The sequence below is a fragment of the Monodon monoceros genome, unplaced genomic scaffold, assembly GCF_005190385.1.
Source record: "Monodon monoceros isolate NGI ecotype Baffin Bay Population unplaced genomic scaffold, NGI_Narwhal_1 Super_Scaffold_3, whole genome shotgun sequence".
Lineage (NCBI taxonomy): Eukaryota > Metazoa > Chordata > Mammalia > Artiodactyla > Monodontidae > Monodon > Monodon monoceros.
The window spans coordinates 79,104,903-79,122,565 of NW_021703780.1; the positions used below are offsets into that span (position 1 = coordinate 79,104,903).

At 39.5% G+C, this 17,663-nt stretch overlaps 1 protein-coding gene across 3 annotated transcripts in view; it reads left to right on the top strand.

Annotated features, from left to right (window-relative positions):
• The window catches only part of SLC25A26 (solute carrier family 25 member 26), a 143,127-nt gene that overhangs the window by 116,398 nt on the left and 9,066 nt on the right, over positions 1-17,663 (top strand). For all 3 annotated transcript variants that reach the window (XR_003796619.1, XR_003796620.1, XM_029242209.1), the window contains one exon: positions 14,515-14,584. Coding sequence is in view for 1 of the 3 variants with exons in the window: in XM_029242209.1 (XP_029098042.1) it covers positions 14,515-14,584 (70 nt within the window). In the remaining 2 variants the exon portion in view is untranslated. The remainder of the gene's footprint in view (positions 1-14,514; positions 14,585-17,663) is intronic.

The window sequence follows — 17,663 nt, forward strand, 5'->3', positions numbered from 1 at the left end:
AAGGTGTTACAAAGTTGCAAAGCAGTAACTAGAAGAAATGCAAACCTTAACCTCAGATGCAACGTTTGAAGCAAAATGAAAATAAAATCAGTTTGGTTATGTAAAATTTTCACATTATGCTGATGATTTTCTAAAATGAAATCATAACTTTGTAACAGAAATCAGGGGCCAGTGGATTATCATTTCAGTTATAGGACAATGTATAAAATCAATACATTTTAGAAGTCTTTTAAACAGCCAGTACTTTATAAAAACTATATTTTTATTCAAATTGAAGGGTAACTTGTTTATTGTTGTTGATTCTTATTTTTTAAGTTAATTAATTTTTGGCTGCATTGGGTCTTCTTTGCTGCATGCAGGCTTTCTCTAGTTGCAGTGAGCGGAGGCTCCTCTTTGTTGCGGTGCGTGGGCTTCTCATTGTGGTGGCTTCTTTTGTTGCGGAGCACAGGCTCTAGGCGCGTGGGCTTCAGTAGTTGTGGCTTGCGGGCTCAGTAGTTGTGGCACACGGGCTTAGTTGGTACGCGGCATGTGGAATCTTCCTGGACCAGGGCTTGAACCCGTGTCCCTTGCATTGGCAGGCGGATTCTTAATCACTGCGCCACCAGGGAAGTCCTGATTCTTATTTTAATAATAGTTAAAGTGTCTTATCACTCCATCCGCAACATTCTCCCATACCTTTAGTATATGAACAAAATGATAGTAATTTAGAAGGTGCTCATGCTCACGGTCTCCACTGCACCATTTCATGAGACTGGGACAATCTGGTATCTGCACAGACATGTTTGATCAGAACATAGATTCCTGTGAAGGCATATTAAAGATTGCGAAGGGAATGATAACAGAGTAAAAATGATTGTGTGTGATTTTTACTGCACTGTTTGTCCCCTAAATTAAATACAGCATGCCAAGATGGAAGAAAACTCCTAAAAATAAGAGCAAAATATTTTATTTCCAGATCACCAGCAAAGTCGGAGTCTGAGACGCTGATTAGGATTTTAGCAAAATGTCATTACAATGAAGCAGACATCTTTTTTAACAATTTAAAAAATATGAGAACTTTTGAATTCTTAAAGACAGATGGTTAAAAAGAGATGGCAAAGAAAACTAAGGAAGGAAGGAAGGATGTGTAGCAAAGCCTGACAGGATGGATGGAAAGGGTGTCACTTCTGAGGCTCTGGATCCTTCTCCCATCTCCTCCTTTGGACCGGTGCACTCAGCCGCCTGGTGTCCTGCTGTAGTTACAGTTGTGAAGCCAGAGCAGTAACAACACCTAATATGCTCCTTGCAGGTTCCATTACTTTCAACCGAGTTAAGCTTTAACCTTGCCTCTTGGGTCCCACAGGCTAGTGGGTTAGGGTCCTTTGTCAAAAAACAATAAAATGCACACCAGGATTCCTCCTTTGTCATCTTCTTTTGGATGTTCCTCTTCTGTTTATGCAAGGTTGTGAGCAAAATGAGATAAATATGCTCATTCAGATACAACATTCCTGTGATGAATCAAATTGACTTTTTTTGGCTGAGACAAAGTGTGAGAAAGGAATTAAACACACTTCATTTTAATCAGATTATCAAACAAATATATATTAAAAAGCACTTTTTATTTATTTATTTTTTAAACATCTTTATTGGAGTATAATTGCTTTACAATGATGTGTTACTTTCTGCTTTATAACAAAGTGAATCAGTTATACATATGTTCCCATATCTCTTCCCTCTTGCTTCTTCCTCCCTCCTACCCTCCCTACCCCACCCCTCTAGCTGGTCACAAAGCACTGAGCTGATCTCCCTGTGCTATGTGGCTGCTTCCCACTAGCTATTTTACTTCTGGTAGTGTATATATGTCCATGCCATCCTCTCACTTTGTCACAGCTTACCCTTCCCCCTCCCCATATCCTCAAGTCCATTCTCTAGTAGGTCTATGTCTTTATTCCCGTCTTGCCCCTAGGTTCTTCATGACCTTTTTTTTTTCTTAGATTCCATATATATGTGTTAGTGTACGGTATTTCATTTTCTTTTTCTGACTTACTTCACTCTGTGTGACAGACTCTAGGTCCATCTACCTCACTACAAATAACTCAATTTCGTTTCTTTTTATGGCTGAGTAATATTCCATTGTGTATATGTGCCACATCTTCTTTATCCATTCATCTGTTGATGGACACTTAGGTTGCTTCCATGTCCTGGCTATTGTAAATAGAGCTGCAATGAACATTTTGGTACATGACTCTTTTTGAATTCTGGTTTTCTAAGTGTATATGCCCAGTAGTGGGATTTCTGGGTTGTCTGGTAGTTCTATTTGTAGTTTTTTAAGGAACCTCCATACTGTTCTCCATAGTGGCTGTATCAATTTACATTCCCACCAACAGTGCAAGAGTGTTCCCTTTTCTCCACACCCTCTCCAGCATTTATTGTGTCTAGATTTTTTGAAGATGGCCATTCTGACTGGTGTAGATGATATCTCATTGTAGTTTTGATTTGCATTTCTCTAACGATTAATGATGTTGAGCATTCTTTCATGTGTTTGTTGGCAGTCTGTATATCTTTGGAGAAATGTCTATTTAGGTCTTCTGCCCATTTTTGGATTGGGTTGTTTGTTTTTTTGTTATTGAGCTGCATGAGCTGCTTGTAAATTTTGGAGATTAATCCTTTGTCAGTTGCTTCATTTGCAAATATTTTCTCCCATTCTGAGGGTTGTCTTTTGGTGGTGTTTATGGTTTCCTTTGCTGTGCAAAATCTTTGAAGTTTCATTAAGTCCCATTTGTGCACTTTTAAAAAATGCCTATAATGATGCCCAGTTCCTTTGGAGATATAAAACTGTGCTAGTATTTGATTTCCAGGGAGCCATGTACAGATTCACACGTAATCTCCTTTAAAAAATGGGGAGAAAAGGAGTTAGCTTTGTTTCTGTTTGTCCTTTAGACCTGCTTCCTGGGTATTCTTGAGTGTTTTTGGTGTCGGTTTAGTATGTCTGGTGTAAATATGCGATAGGATACTGTTAGTGCTGCTCTGGTTTCACTCTGTCATCCCTGGGTGATCCTGGCCCTCCTTCCAGCTGAACCTCAATCAAGCCTTTTAACTGTCTCCGCCCAGCTCACTAGAAGGCCTTGTCCAGTTAAGTAAATGTTCATCCTTGAGCTGGAACCTGTTAGCTGTTCCTGGTCTATACGGTTCTTTCCTGAGCCACAAAGGACAATTTGGGATTATGATGTCTGGCCAGTTGATGTTTTCCTCCTTCTCTACACAAGGGTAAAATTATCCAACACTACTTACCTTATAGGTATTCATATCAGTTCCAAATATTTGCCTGCCTTCTATGTATAAGGAATTGTGCAAGGCCCTGTGAGACTCCAGAGGTGAAGGTAATGAAGTCCCTATCCTGTTGAATCAGGGGTCAGATGAGCGAGTTTTTGCAGGTTAATGAAAAGAAGTGAGTCCTTATTATACATATTTTTTGGTACTTTTGAGGATAGTGGCTTGTCAGTGTACCTGTTTCTGGATAAATGGAGCTTGTTAGTGTAAGTCCCCCAGTTCTTCCATTTGAACCATTTTTATAAAAATCTTTTAAAAAGATTGTTACATACTTAAACATAGCAAACCAAGTGTGTCTTTCCAGGCAGAAGTATTAAAAGTAATCACACCTTTTCTTGTTGTCTTAAAATTTGTATCATGAGCATCAGTTATAATAATAACTGTTACTCAGTTTAGATACCTTTTGCCCCTACCCAAACTAATAAAAGACATCAAACCACAGATCCAGGAAGCTTAGACAGCCCTCCAATCAGAATAAATACCTCCCAAATAAAACCTAGGCACACATATCCAAAAATATTACTTTGTAATTGTAAAACCTAAATATTACTAAGCAAACTCAGCATTTGAGCCCATCTTACGTTTGCTCAAGAATAAATGAAATTTCTTATATTGGGTTGGCCAAAAAGTTCATTTGGGTTTTTCTGTACCATCTTAAGGAAAAACCCAAAAGAAGTTTTTGGCCAACCCAATATTTACCAGCACAATCATTCATTAAAAAATTTCTTACGAACTCTTATTATCGGTTTAAGAGGAATCCATTTTAGCCCTTTAACCACTTGCGTATATTGCTCCAGCCATGGTAGGGCAGAAGTGAACGCTTACTTGTGGTTCCCAATTGTATTCATTATTCTTTTCATTTTAAAACTTTGCTTTGGAAATCCCATATTTATTTATTTATTTATAAAAATTTATTTATTTTTAAAAACTTTTGCCTGCGTTGGGTCTTCATTGCTGGCTGAGGGCTTTCTCTAGTTGTGGTGAGCGGGGGCTACTCTTTGTTGCGGTGTGTGGGCTTCTCATTGCAGTGGCTTCTCTTGTTGAGGAGCACGGGCTCTAAGCACGCAGGCTTCAGTAGTTGTGGCATCGGGCTCAGTAGTTGTGGCTCGCGGGCTCTAGAGCGCAGGCTCAGTCGTTGTGGCTCACGGGCTTAGTTGCTCTGCAGCATGCGGGATCTTCCCGGACCAGGGCTCGGACCCGTGTCCCGTGCATTGGCAGGTGGATTCTTAACCACTGCGCCACCAGGGAAGTCCTGGAAATCTCTTTTTTTGTGTGTGGTACGCGGGCCTCTCACTGTTGTGGCCCCTCCCGTTGTGGAGCACAGGCTCCGGACGCGCAGGCCCAGCGGCCGTGGTTCACAGGCCCAGTTGCTCCGCGGCATGTGGGATCTTCCAGGACCGGGACACGAACCCGTGTCCCTTGCATCGGCAGGCGGACTGTCAACCACTGCGCCACCAGGGAAGCCCTGGAGATCTCTTTTTTCAAGTCATGTTTGTATATAAGTACTTCACAGAGAATTCATTAATGTAAATTATAAATATAATTTTATTATTCAGTTGTTAATTGTTAATTGAATAATAAAATTATAGGCAGCTGTTGCTTTAACTATGTTTTTTTTTTTTGCGGTACGCGGGCCTCTCACTGTTGTGGCCTCTCCCGTTGCAGAGCACAGGCTCCGGACGCACAGGCTTAGCGGCCATGGCTCACGGGCCCAGCCGCTCCGCGGCATGTGGGATCTTCCCAGACTGGAGCACGAACCCGTGTCCCCTGCATCGGCAGGCGGACTCTCAACCACTGCGCCACCAGGGAAGCCCTAACTATGTTTTAAAGTGGATGTACCAAAGCTATACAATAGCTTGATCACCTACAGTATGGAGGGCAGTTGAGTGAAATTAATCATGTGCGGTCTTTAACGTGTTCTGAAATTCTGGTACTAGACAGACAGCAGTGCGACCTGCACAGAGGATTGTCTTTTCTGTTGTGTTAAATGAATCATCATTTATTATGATGTCAGTCATGTGGAACTGAGGAGACGATTCAGCACAGATACCTCCTAAGGTACCATAAAACTCATGGGGTGAAGTGTTGTAATCTTACACAGTTGGAAGCCACCTAACTACTTCTGAGTACAACAACTGAAGAAGTCCCAAAGTTAAGTTTCCCTGCACTGAAGCCAAAACGCTTATTTTCAATTTGTTGTTCGTTCATAAGACAACCGTGCACATTTGGGTGGGTCTTTTAAAGTAACAAAGCCTTCTCTTCATGCTGTACTTGAAAGACACTTGGCTCAGGCTTGGACTCCCAGCCATTTCCTAGTATCGGGCCTGGTGTTTGCTCTCTGTCCTCTGAATGAATACTGGTGCTAATAGCTGTAACCCTGGCGGGGGTGTGTGTGGAGGAGCCTCGAAAGTACTTCATGCCTTCTTCCTCTGATGGCCCTTGAGCTCTGAGTGAAGGATCACTTGGGAAATGAGAACAATCTGATTGTTTTTGTAGCGCCACCACTAAGTATTCAGGATTCCTCATAATATCCTACTGGATAATAGAAATATCACTAGTTGAAAAATAAATCAGGCCTGATGTTTAAAATTCACACACCTTTAAACAATGTGAATGGTGAAATTCAATTAAGGTCTGTATCTTAGGAGTATTGTACCTATTTTCATTTCCTGTTTTCATCATTATACTTGGGTTATGTAAAATGTCAACAGTAGAGGAGGCTGGGTAAAGGGTGTATGGGACCTCTACTATTTTTGCACATTTTCTGTAAGTCTAAAATGATTTCAAAATGAAATGTTCTAAATAAGCTACTAGAAATCGTTTCCAGTCATCCTATGTTAAGGAAACTTTCCTCAAGAAAAACCGCAAAAGTGAAACTAAGAACATTTCTGACTGCCATTCTCGTTACTTGAAATGTCTCATTTACATGAGATATAAGCAAATGTGCATGGATTCATCTGAAAATTTCGTTTTTTATTTGAAAAGAAAATGGAAACAGGACTTGGAATAGTGATAAGTAAGCAAACACCAAGTAAAGTATGGCTGCCTGCTTTTTTTAGTGTTAAAAGCTCTGTCACATCAGTTGAGACCCAACACTGTGGTTCTTCATGTTTGGGCCTCCTTTCTGCCCTCCCCCTGCAGTCATTTACTTGCTTTTACAGGAATGATCATTAGACCTCTGTGGCAATGGAAATACTTATTTAGGTTGAGAAGTTACGGCAATTTAAAAATTTTGGGTGTTGAGACAGGGCCTTAAAAAAAATCCTCCATTCCAAACCCACATGATTTATATACATTTATTGACATCAAAATATTTTCTTTCATAACTTGCATATTATATTGTAGCTTCCGTAAAAGTTGAGCTGTGTATCGAGGAAGCTTATAAATGTTGCTTATATACTATTCTGTCTACAAGGCACGTGGCTTTGAGGGGACCGTAAAAATCAGCTTCAGTTCCCCCACTTTCGATCTGTGTGACCTCAGGGAAGTTACTTGACAACTCTTAGTACCACCCTACACCTGTGTGTCTGGATAATAATACACACCTTTCAAAATTAAATGAGAAATGTGAAATCTTTTGCATAGTTTCTGGAACATGCTAGGTACTCAGCAAGTGGTAAGTAATACTGTCAATAGCAGTCATTCATACTGTTGTCTAAACTACATTTTTATTCCATTTTCTAATCTACTCTTAAATTATTTAAAGCTAATAAACAATAATATTACACTTCCTGTGAGTAATCTTTCCTGTCTTTTTTTTGTTTTAACATCTTTATTGGAGTATAATTGCTTTACAATGGTGTGTTAGTTTCTGCTTTATAACAAAGTGAATCAGTTATACATATACATATGTTCCCATATCTCTTCCCTCTTGCGTCTCCCGCCCACCCTCTCTATCCCACCCTTCTAGGTGGTCACAAACCACCGAACTGATCTCCCTGTTCTATGCGGCTGCTTCCCACTACCTATCTATTTTACATTTGGTAGTGTATATCTGTCCATGCCACTCTCTCACTTCATCCCAGCTTACCCTTCCCCCTCCCCATGTCCTCAAGTCCATTCTCTACGTCTGTGTCGTTATTCCTGTCCTGCCTCTAGGTTCATCAGAACCTTTTTTTTTTTTTTTAGATTCCATATATATGTGTTAGCCTATGGTATTTGTTTTTCTCTTTCTGACTTACTTCACTCTGTATGACAGACTCTAGGTCCATCCACCTCACTACAAATAACTCAATTTCATTTCTTTTTATGGCTGAGTAATATTCCACTGTATATATGTGCCACATCTTCTTTATCCATTCATCTGTTGATGGACACTTAGGTTGCTTCCATGTCCTGCCTATTGTAAATAGAGCTGCAGTGAACTTTGTGGTACATGACTCTTTTTGAATTATGGCTTTCTCAGGGTATATGCCTAGTAGTGGGATTGCTGGGTCGTATGGTAGTTCTATTTTTAGTTTTTCAAGGAACCTCCATACTGTTCTCCGTAGTGGCTGTATCAATTTACATTCCCACTAGCAGTGCAAGAGAGTTCCCTTTCCTCCACACCCTCTTCAGCATTTATTGTTTGTAGATTTTTTGATGATGGCTATTCTGATTGGTGTGAGGTGATACCTCATTGTAGTTTTGATTTGCATTTCTCTAATGATAAGTGATGTTGAGCATCCTTTCACGTGTTTGTTGGCAATCTGTATATCTTCTTTGGAGAAATGTGTATTTAGGTCTTCTGCCCATTTTTGGATTGGGTTGTTTGTTTTTTGATATTGAGCTGCATGAGCTGCTTGTAAGTTTTAGAGACTAATCCTTTGTTGGTTGCTTCGTTTGCAAATATTTTCTCCCATCCTGAGGGTTGTCTTTTCGTCTTGTTTAAGGTTTCCTTTGCTGTGCAAAAGCTTTTAAGTTTCATTAGGTCCCATTTGTTTATTGTTGTTTTTATTTCCATTTCTCTAGGAGGTGGGTCAAAAAGGATCTTGCTGTGATTTATGTCATAGAGTGTTCTGCCTGTGTTTTCCTCTAAGAGTTTTATAGTGTCTGGCCTTACATTTAGGTCTTTAATCCATTTGGAGTTTATTTTTGTGTATGGTGTTAAGGAGTGTTCTAATTTCATTCTTTTACATGTAGGTGTCCAGTTTTCCCAGCACCACTTATTGAAGAGGCAGTCTTTTCTCCATTGTATATTCTTGCCTCCTTTATCAAAGATATGTGCGTGGGTTTCTCTCTGGGCTTTCTGTCCTGTTCCATTGATCTATATTTCTGTTTTTGTGCCAGTACCATACTGTCTTGATTACTGTAGCTTTGTAGTATAGTCTGAAGTCAGGGAGCCTGATTCCTCCAGCTCCGTTTTTCTTTCTCAAGATTGTTTTGGCTGTTTGGGGTCTTTTGTGTTTCCATACAAATTGTGCAATTTTTTGTTCTAGTTCTGTGAAAAATGCCATTGGCAGTTTGACAGGGATTGCATTGAATCTGTAGATTGCTTTGTGTAGTATAGTCATTTTCACAATGTTGATTCTTCCAGTCCAGGAACATGGTATATCTCTTCATCTGTTTGTATCGTCTTTAATGTCTTTCATCAGTTTGTTATAGTTTTCTGCGTACAGGTCTTTTGTCTCCTTAGGTAGGTTTATTCCTAGGTATTTTATTCTTTTTGTTGCAGTGGTAAATGGGAGTGTTTCCTTAATTTTTTCCTGTCTTTCCAGCCAGTTTTTTGTTGATCACAATCCTCCAGTTCCTCCATATATGTGAACAAATATGTAATTTCAAAATATTTTCATAATTCATGTACAGTACTTTTTACCAGCCAGTTTTCTTATCATTATCCTTGTTGCTTAATGAATTTAAAGTTGCCCCCAAATGAATCATTTGTAAACAACACTCATCTTTTTAGCTTGGTCTCAGTATTCTTTTTCCAAAGTTCTATATTCAGACAATTCATTATTAAAAAAAAATTACAAACCCATATTATTTAAAGCAAGTTGCTTTGGACATTGACAGAGTTTGTTCATTCACTTGAATATTCTAATATCATTCTAGTAAAAGTTACCTGTATTTGGAAGTGAAGTGTCTTATAAATACCTTCTGTCTGCTGTCAAAATAGCTGTAACCTATAGATCCAAGTCCAAGTATGTATATACTCTGTACCTACCTGTTTAAACTTTGATAAGTTACTTAACTTCTCTGAGCCTCAACTTTCTTGTCTGTAAAATGAGGATAAGGTAGCACATACCTTAGAAGATTGTGGTTAGGATTTCATGAGTTAATGTATGTAAAGTGTTGGGTACCTGGAGCATAGTAAGTTCTGTGTGTTTATTGTGGTTGCTGTTATAATTGTTACTTCTCTTATGCTGTGTTTGCCATGGAATTTTCTCACTTGAATCTAAATCTTTTGGTTATAGAGATTTTTGTTTAAGATATTTATTAGTATCCTTTTCTAATACAAAATGATTTCCTCATATGTTTTTAGGCTAAATTGTTCTGGCCAGGTGATATGCTTATCTTTGGAGATTCTATTTTTAAATTGTGTCTTCAGCCATTAGAGTCTGTTTTGATCCAGTGTTTTACTTCCCTTGGCAACCAGTTTTTTTCCTTCCTGGATTACAACAGGCACCTCTGTGAAGCCTTCTTTGTCACTTTCTGTTATAACCCTCTTCTGCCTTCACTCTACTCCCATCCCATATTAGACCTGGGGACTGCGATCTTTTTTCCCTTGACCTTATACTGCCTGAATCCTAGTAGGTATTGAGTAAATGTTGAATTTATGAGTTACATAGTATCTTTGATTTTTTTCTCCTGTATGACATGTAGTGCACATCTTATTATTTGTTCTTTATTACTGCTTATAAACTCAGCATTATTCGTAGTATTTTAAGTTTGTTTGGAGTAAACTTTGGCTCTCTGGAACCCTTGAAGCTACCAGTAGAAACTGAAGATGATGTCATTACCAAAATGACTATTTTATGTTTTGTATCCTTTTTCTAAAAAGTCAGCACAGTAAATAATGGTGTTAAATTTGGCATTAGCCTGATAAAATACACATTTTGCCATCTTTAAAGTAAAAAGCTGCTGTTCTACTGATTTGCTTCTTATGCTGTCTTGAGTGCTTATAAGACCTCTGGAGAAAAAAATGTTTTCTACACAGATATACTTGCAAACATTAGAGCATTTACTGAAAAAATACCAAATACTCTGCTTAATGTCAAGATTATCTTTAGAAAGCTGTTTGTGCTAAAACTTTTTTTTAGCTCATCTACTTCCACAAGTAAGGTTACAAAAATCTTTTTGATAGCTGCACTCTTAGTCCAGTGATTTTAATAAATACACTTTCCAAGTAACTGTTCTCATTAGTTAGGTGGAAGGAAATGTTGGAGCCCTCAGACACCATACATTATTATATCTCTAACTTGTTAGGTAGTTTCCATAGTTAGGTGACTGACTTAAGAAAAGTTGACAAACAGGGCCCTACATGCCTTGGTTTGTTTATATGGCATCTTCTCCATTTCTGTAGCAACTTACTCAACCTTCCAGGTGTATTTTCGGTGGGGAAGTATTGAGAGTAGAAAATTAGTACTAGGTTTGCTGTTCTTCTTTCAGTTGTGGTATATTTGATCATCCATAAAAATGTCATGCCACCATCAGCAGGTCATTATACTACTATAACCGTTGCAATGAATATATTCAACAGGTCTAATTTCTAATATTCTTCATCCTTATTGCAGTACCTGCCATTATGCTAGACATCCTATCCAGTGCAGTAAGGCAAGAAAAATAAATAAAAGGCAATAATCCAAATTGGAAAGGAAGAAGTAAAACTGTTTATTCACAGACGGATGATCACTGATGTAGAAAATTTGATGGAAGCTCCATAGAAGCTACTAGAGCTGATAAATTTAGCAAGGCTGCAGAATACAAGATCAGTATGCAAAAGTCAATTGTATTTCTACATATTAAGCAATCAGAAACGGAAATTTAGAGGAAAAAAAAAGCAATACCATTTACAATAGCACCAAAACATATGAAATACTTAGGGATAGAATTGACAATACAAGTGCAAGACCTGTATACTGAAAACTGCAAAACATCGTTGAGAGAGAATAATGGAGCCCCAGGGCTTCCCTGGTGGTCCAGTGGTTAAGAATCCACCTGCCAGTGCAAGGAACACAGGTTTGCGCCCTGGCCCGGGAAGATCCAACATGCTGCGGAGCAACTAAGCCCTTGTATCACAACTACTGAGCCTGAGCTCTAGAGCCCACAAGCCACAACTACTGAGCCCATGTGCCACAAGTACTGAAGCCTGCGCGCCTAAAGCCCATGCTCCACAACAAGGGAAACCATGACAATGAGAAGCCCGCTCACTGCAATGAAGAGTAGCCCCCGCTCACCGCAGCTAGAGAAAGCCCACGCACAGCAACAAAGACCCAACACAGCCATAAATGAATGAATGAAAATAATGGAGCCCCAAGTAAATGGAGAGATGCACCATGTTTATGGGTCAGAAAACTCAATACTGTTAGCATCTCCGTTCTCTCCAAAGTGATTGATAGATTCATTGCAATTCAAATCAGAATCTCAGCAGGCCGGACTTCCCTGGTGGTGCAGTGGTTAAGAATCTGCCTGCCAATGCAGGGGACATGGGTTTGAGCCCTGGTCTAGGAAGAATTCCACATGCCGCGGAGCAGCTAAGACCGTGAGCCACACCTACTGAACCTGAGCTATGGAGCAGTTAAGACCGTGAGCCACACCTACTGAACCTGAGCTCTAGAGCCCACGAGCCACAACTAGTGACCCTGCACGTCTAGAGCCTGTGCTCCGCGACAAGAGAAGCCACCACAGTGAGAAGCCCATGCACAGTGATGAAGAGTAGCCCCCACTCACCCCGCAACTAGAGGAAGCCTGTGCACAGCAACAAAGACCCAACGCAGCGAAAAATAAAAATTAATTAATTGAGAAAATCTCAGCAGGCAGTTTTGCAGGAATTGATAAGCTGATTCTAAAATTCTTACAGAAGTGCGAAGACTCTAGACTAGTCTGAAGGACTTTGACAAAGAAGAAAGTTGGAGAATTAACACTACTTGAACGCAAGATTTATTATAGAGGTGTAGTAGTCAAAAAAGTATTGAATTGGTATCAAGATAGATGTGTAGATTAGAGCAAAATAGAGTCCAGGAATAAATCCACACATATATGGAGAATTGATTATTGACAGCAGTGAGAAGGCAGTTCATTGCAAAAAGGCTAGTCCTTTCCAATTGCTGGAACAATTACATATCCATGTTTAAAAACAAAACAAAACAAAAGAACTTCAAACCTCTTAGCATACATAAAAATCAACTTAAAATGGAAGATCTAAATATCAAACCTAAAGACAAAATTTCTAGAAGAAAACATAGATGAAAAATCTTTGTGGTCTGAGTTAGGTAAAGATTTCTTAGATAAGTTACCAAATGCAAGATCTGTAAAAGGATAATGTGCACATCAAAGTTAAATATTGTGTTCTTGGATAGACACTGTTAAGAGTATGAAGAGACAAGCCACAGACTAGGAGAAAAGAATTGCTGGTGACCTATAGCTGGACTATATAAAGAACTGTAAAACTCAATAATTACAAAAACAGACAACCCGATGAAAATGTGCAAAACTTTTGAACAGACACTTCACTAAAGAAAATATATTCTGGATGGTAAAAAAGTACATGAAAAGGAGCTCAGCATCATTAGTCATTAGGGAAATACATATTAAAACCACAATGAAACGCTACTGCATACCAATTAAAATGGTTAAATTTTTAAAATACAATACCAGGTGTGGGAAAGGATGTAAAGAAACTGAAACTGGTCTAAATGTAAAATACGACCACTTTCTAAAACAATTTGGTAGTTTGTTAAGAAGTATACATCCATATACCTGCCATGTGGTCCAGCTATTTCACTTCTAGGTATTTTCCCAAGAGAAATGAAGGCCGGTGTCCATACGAAAACATGAATATAAATGTTCGTAGCAGCTTTATTTGTAATAGCCCAAAACTGGAAAAATCCCAAATGTCTGTCAATAGGCAAGTATATAAACAAATAATGATACAATGGAATATTACTTAGCAATTAAAAAGGGGTGAACTATTGATATCCATACTAACATGAATGAATCATACAGAAATTCTGAAGGAGAGAATTCGAGTTAAAAAAACGTATAATTACAGTTACGTAAAATTCTACAAAAGGCAAACGAATGTAGAGTGACTGATCAGATTGTTTAGGGGTTGGTAAGGAAGGGCAGGAAAGGGGGATGACAAAGGGACCCGAAACTTTTTTGGGGTGATGGCTATGTTCACTGTCTTAATTATGGTGATGATTTCACGTGTATGTCTATCAAAAGTTACCAAATCACGTACTTTAAATACGTGTAGTTTATTGGATATCAGTTATACCTCAATAAAGCTAAAAACAAAAATAAAGAGTGCAGGCTCTGCTGTTAGAAAGCCTGGGTAAAAGAAGGATAATAACAGGACCCAACTCTCAGGGTTGTTGTGAGGACTGTGGGTTTTGATGTATGGTCAGAGATTAGACCAGGGCCTGACTCAGCGCTCTTCACCATTTGATATGGCTGTATTTTATTTTCTACTAAATCATAAACTCTCAACAAGCAAGGCACCACGTCTCTGCCATCATTTTGCCTTGTTTGAAACTCAGCACGAGTATTTATTTGTGTAATCCTCAACGTATTACAAAAACGGGGCAAAAAGCATTTTGACGAACTTTACGTGGTTCAGTAATAGAATTAGCGTCCTTCAAACATGTACAGCATGGGTAAAGATTGAAAAAACTGTGGAATTTGGTATACACTGCTCTGGCCTAATTTGTGAATTATGGTATTTATATGTTTAGAATTATATGGGAAATATTTAAAATGTTACCTTGTCTTAAAGATATACCTTTATTTTTATACGTGTATGTAAATGTGTGTATATGTGTGTGTCTATCACACATATTCCCTGAAAATGGTTTCCTTTGGGCACTCTAACGTAGCTGTCACCCTCGTTTCTTTGACTTATTTTAGAATGCAGTTAAGTCCTTGGGAAAATCACTTACGTCATCAGTGAGGAATGCCACCAAAATAGCTTCTCACTTAAGTTCCCATCCCCAGAGCTAACCCACGGGAGGTTCCGATAAATTCAAATATTTAATAACTTGTATTTTTCTTTCTCCTTAAACACAGGCCCTCTGGTCCTGGAGGCAGGATCATGTGGTGGATTCTTGGCAGTCAGCAGTCTGTGGAGCATTTGCAGGTGCAAAGGATTATATTATACTGGGAAAGACCAAAGAGGGGGAGAAAAATGTGAAAATATTAACTGTGCAAAAACACAGTTTTCAGAAATTCCAGATTGTTTGGAAGAAGAGAGTCCCACTAGTTGTTTGAGAAAAGAGAGTGTCTTAGGGAAAAAAAAAAAAAAAACTGCTAAAAAGGTGTCTGCCTGAAAGACAGCCAATTTGTTTTTGACAAATTTTTTCTTTTTATTAAAGCCTTCACTCAGGCCCTTGGATTATCTGAAAGATGATTTAGCAAGGCCTCTGTGGGAAGAGACTGGCTGTGGGTGCAGCTGTCTGCCTTGAGCACTTCTTGGGGGGGTTTAGGCGATTTTTGCAGAAGGCAGTGATTCACGGTCCATGTGACATGTTTGACAGCGCCGTAGATTAACTGGTGTCAGGAGAGCGGAGGCTGCTCCACAACTTACTGAAGGCTAAACTGCGCGGTGTAGAAAATATGGAGATCTAAACATCTGGGCATTTTCTAGACATTAAACAAAGAGCAGAGTGACACTATGCAATGTCTATCCATCACTTGGTCATATGCATTTTCCAGTGAGGTTTTAGTGAGAACTCAGAAACTGGAAAGAATTTAAAAAGTAAAAGGTGTAACAGTCTAAAAGAGAAATACATTTTGTTGCAAATAAAGGTGAGTGAGAATTATGGTTGAAATAAATCGAAACGGAAATTTGCCAGAAAATTGTAAACTGCTGGTTTTGATGTGAAGCCAGTAAACTGACAGATATGCGGGCTTAGGGTACCAACCTTAGTAGAAAATAATTCGTTTCCAATTTGTTTAATGGTCGTTGGGTGGGTTTTTAGTTGTAGTGATTAGGAAAACAGAAAACATACATTTTATAATTAATAATTGGACCCATCTGACTTATAGAATTGATAATCCAAAATAAGACTCTTGCCTCTAGATATGAAGCCAGCTCAGATTGCTTATGACGGGTAATTGTTTCCACATGATCCACAGTCATTAGCTGTGTTAAATGGGGACGTGGTCTTGATTCATTTGCCAGTGGTCAGGAGTCTTTACTCCCCAGTCCCTAAGAAATGTGTGTTTCTGTGGACTCCCTTCTGGGTCCTGGGCACAAAGTGAGCATTCTGGAAATTGAGTCATCCTGGATAAGGAAGGCCGGTTCTTAAAGTTAACATACTATAAAACGTCTGAGTGTTGAAACAAATGTATATATTCTCTGGTCCCTTCCCTTAAGTAGCTAATTCAAAGATTCGCTTGCAAATATGCATTGTTCCTATTAAGGACACGTGCGTTCATTACAATTCCTTTTTCTGAATAATGCTGTGTAATAGTCACTAAGTACTTAGTCAGGGGGTGGGAGCCGGGGAGAAACTTGGTATCAGACCCCCACTGTTTGGCGGGATCCTGTGGGCCAGGCTCTTTCCATTCCGATGGCCCCCCTGAGGATGAGGAGTGCAGCAAGCCACACTGCCCTCTAGGGACAGCGGGGAAGCTGGGATGCGGGGCAGGGAAGGGATTCGCCCAGAGAGCCTCCGGATCCAGTGCTGGCTGACCTGTCTGAATCATATGGCTGTCAAACCTCTGTTCTATCCCCAACTAAGGAACGAGACTTTGGGGCCTTATTGAGCACCCGTTTCCTTACCTGTAATGCAGAAGCAACCCTCCCTCTGTTAAGGAGTTGTTGCTGGGATAGGTGCGATAATGTGCGTTAGAACTGCGTTTACGGAGTTTATTTCAATAAAAACAACCAGCACCCAGGAAATGAAAAGCTGTCATCATCACAGTAATTCATATTCTTAATTGCATAGAAAAAAATAACACATTAATAAAGTTACTATACATAATCATCACCTCTAGTAGGGTGTAGATTTAAAAACTACTTCAAGACAATTATCTTATTTTTTCAGCTGAGGTTCTGATAGGAATTTGCCCAAGGTCTGCAGAAAATCCATTGTCAGTACATGTACATGTATTTAACAAAAGATAAAGTAAAATAAATAGATTTCGTGTTTATATCCCTTTTGTTTTGAAATTTTAGTTGGTACAAATGTTGATCCTGAGGAACAAGGTTACTCTTTTAAAACCTTTCTGAAAGATAAACGTAATTGGAAAATATTTCAGATTGTGAGAAAGCAACATTCTGTAAGAATTTGCTGCAAGATTGTGCACTGCACAGTATAGAGAAATGACTAATGACTAGTCATCTTGGGCAGCCCCTAAGATCTGACATGCTTACCGGCTGTACTTTCAGACGTTTTTGCCTTACGTGGCCACAGAGGCAGTGATAAAACTTGCCCTATAAACCAGAAATCTGATTTCTCATCCCTGTGTGCTTTTCCAAGTTTAACCTGGTTGAATCATTGTAGACGAACCACTCTCTGGCCATCCTTGGCACTCTTCGGTGCCCATGCTTGCTTTATAAACCACTTGGCACAAATATCCAAAAATGTCCCTTGAGATTGGAGGTGTTGATGGCTCGTCATGCTCAGAAATTCCCTTGGCGTCTGGTCAGGGGTTAGATTGGGGGTGGGGAAACGGACTTTGCCAACTTCCCTACTTCAAGTTAACTTCCAAACATAAAACCATCATTCAGTCTTAATAATTATGACATCTGCTACTGTAGGGATATCTGCTACTATAGGGATATCTGCTGTTCTAATGTCCTTTGATTAGTTTCCTGTAATGATCACTTAACTTACATTCTCTAAGAGAGAAGGAGAGAGAGAGAGATCTCTCCCGCCATGGCTTGAAACTCTAGAATAGGGTGAAGATTGTTTGGGTAACATGACAGGGCTTGATGCAGTCTTTAAAACACAAACGAAAACACGTTTTTTGCCGTTGCTGTTGTTGAAGCAGTCCAAGTCTGGACGCTTGTTTGGAGCTCGTCGGTGGAGCTGCTTTTCCTGCTCCCGGCTCATCTGGGGAGGGGAGCCCCTGGGCGGACAGTGCGTGGCAGTGCCGCCCACTACTGCTCCCACCACATTCACAGCTGCTGTTGGAGGTGACAGCTCCATAACTCTCGTAGGAAGGCGGCCCCTTTGTCTGGAGAAGGCGAAGAACCTGCATTTCTTCCC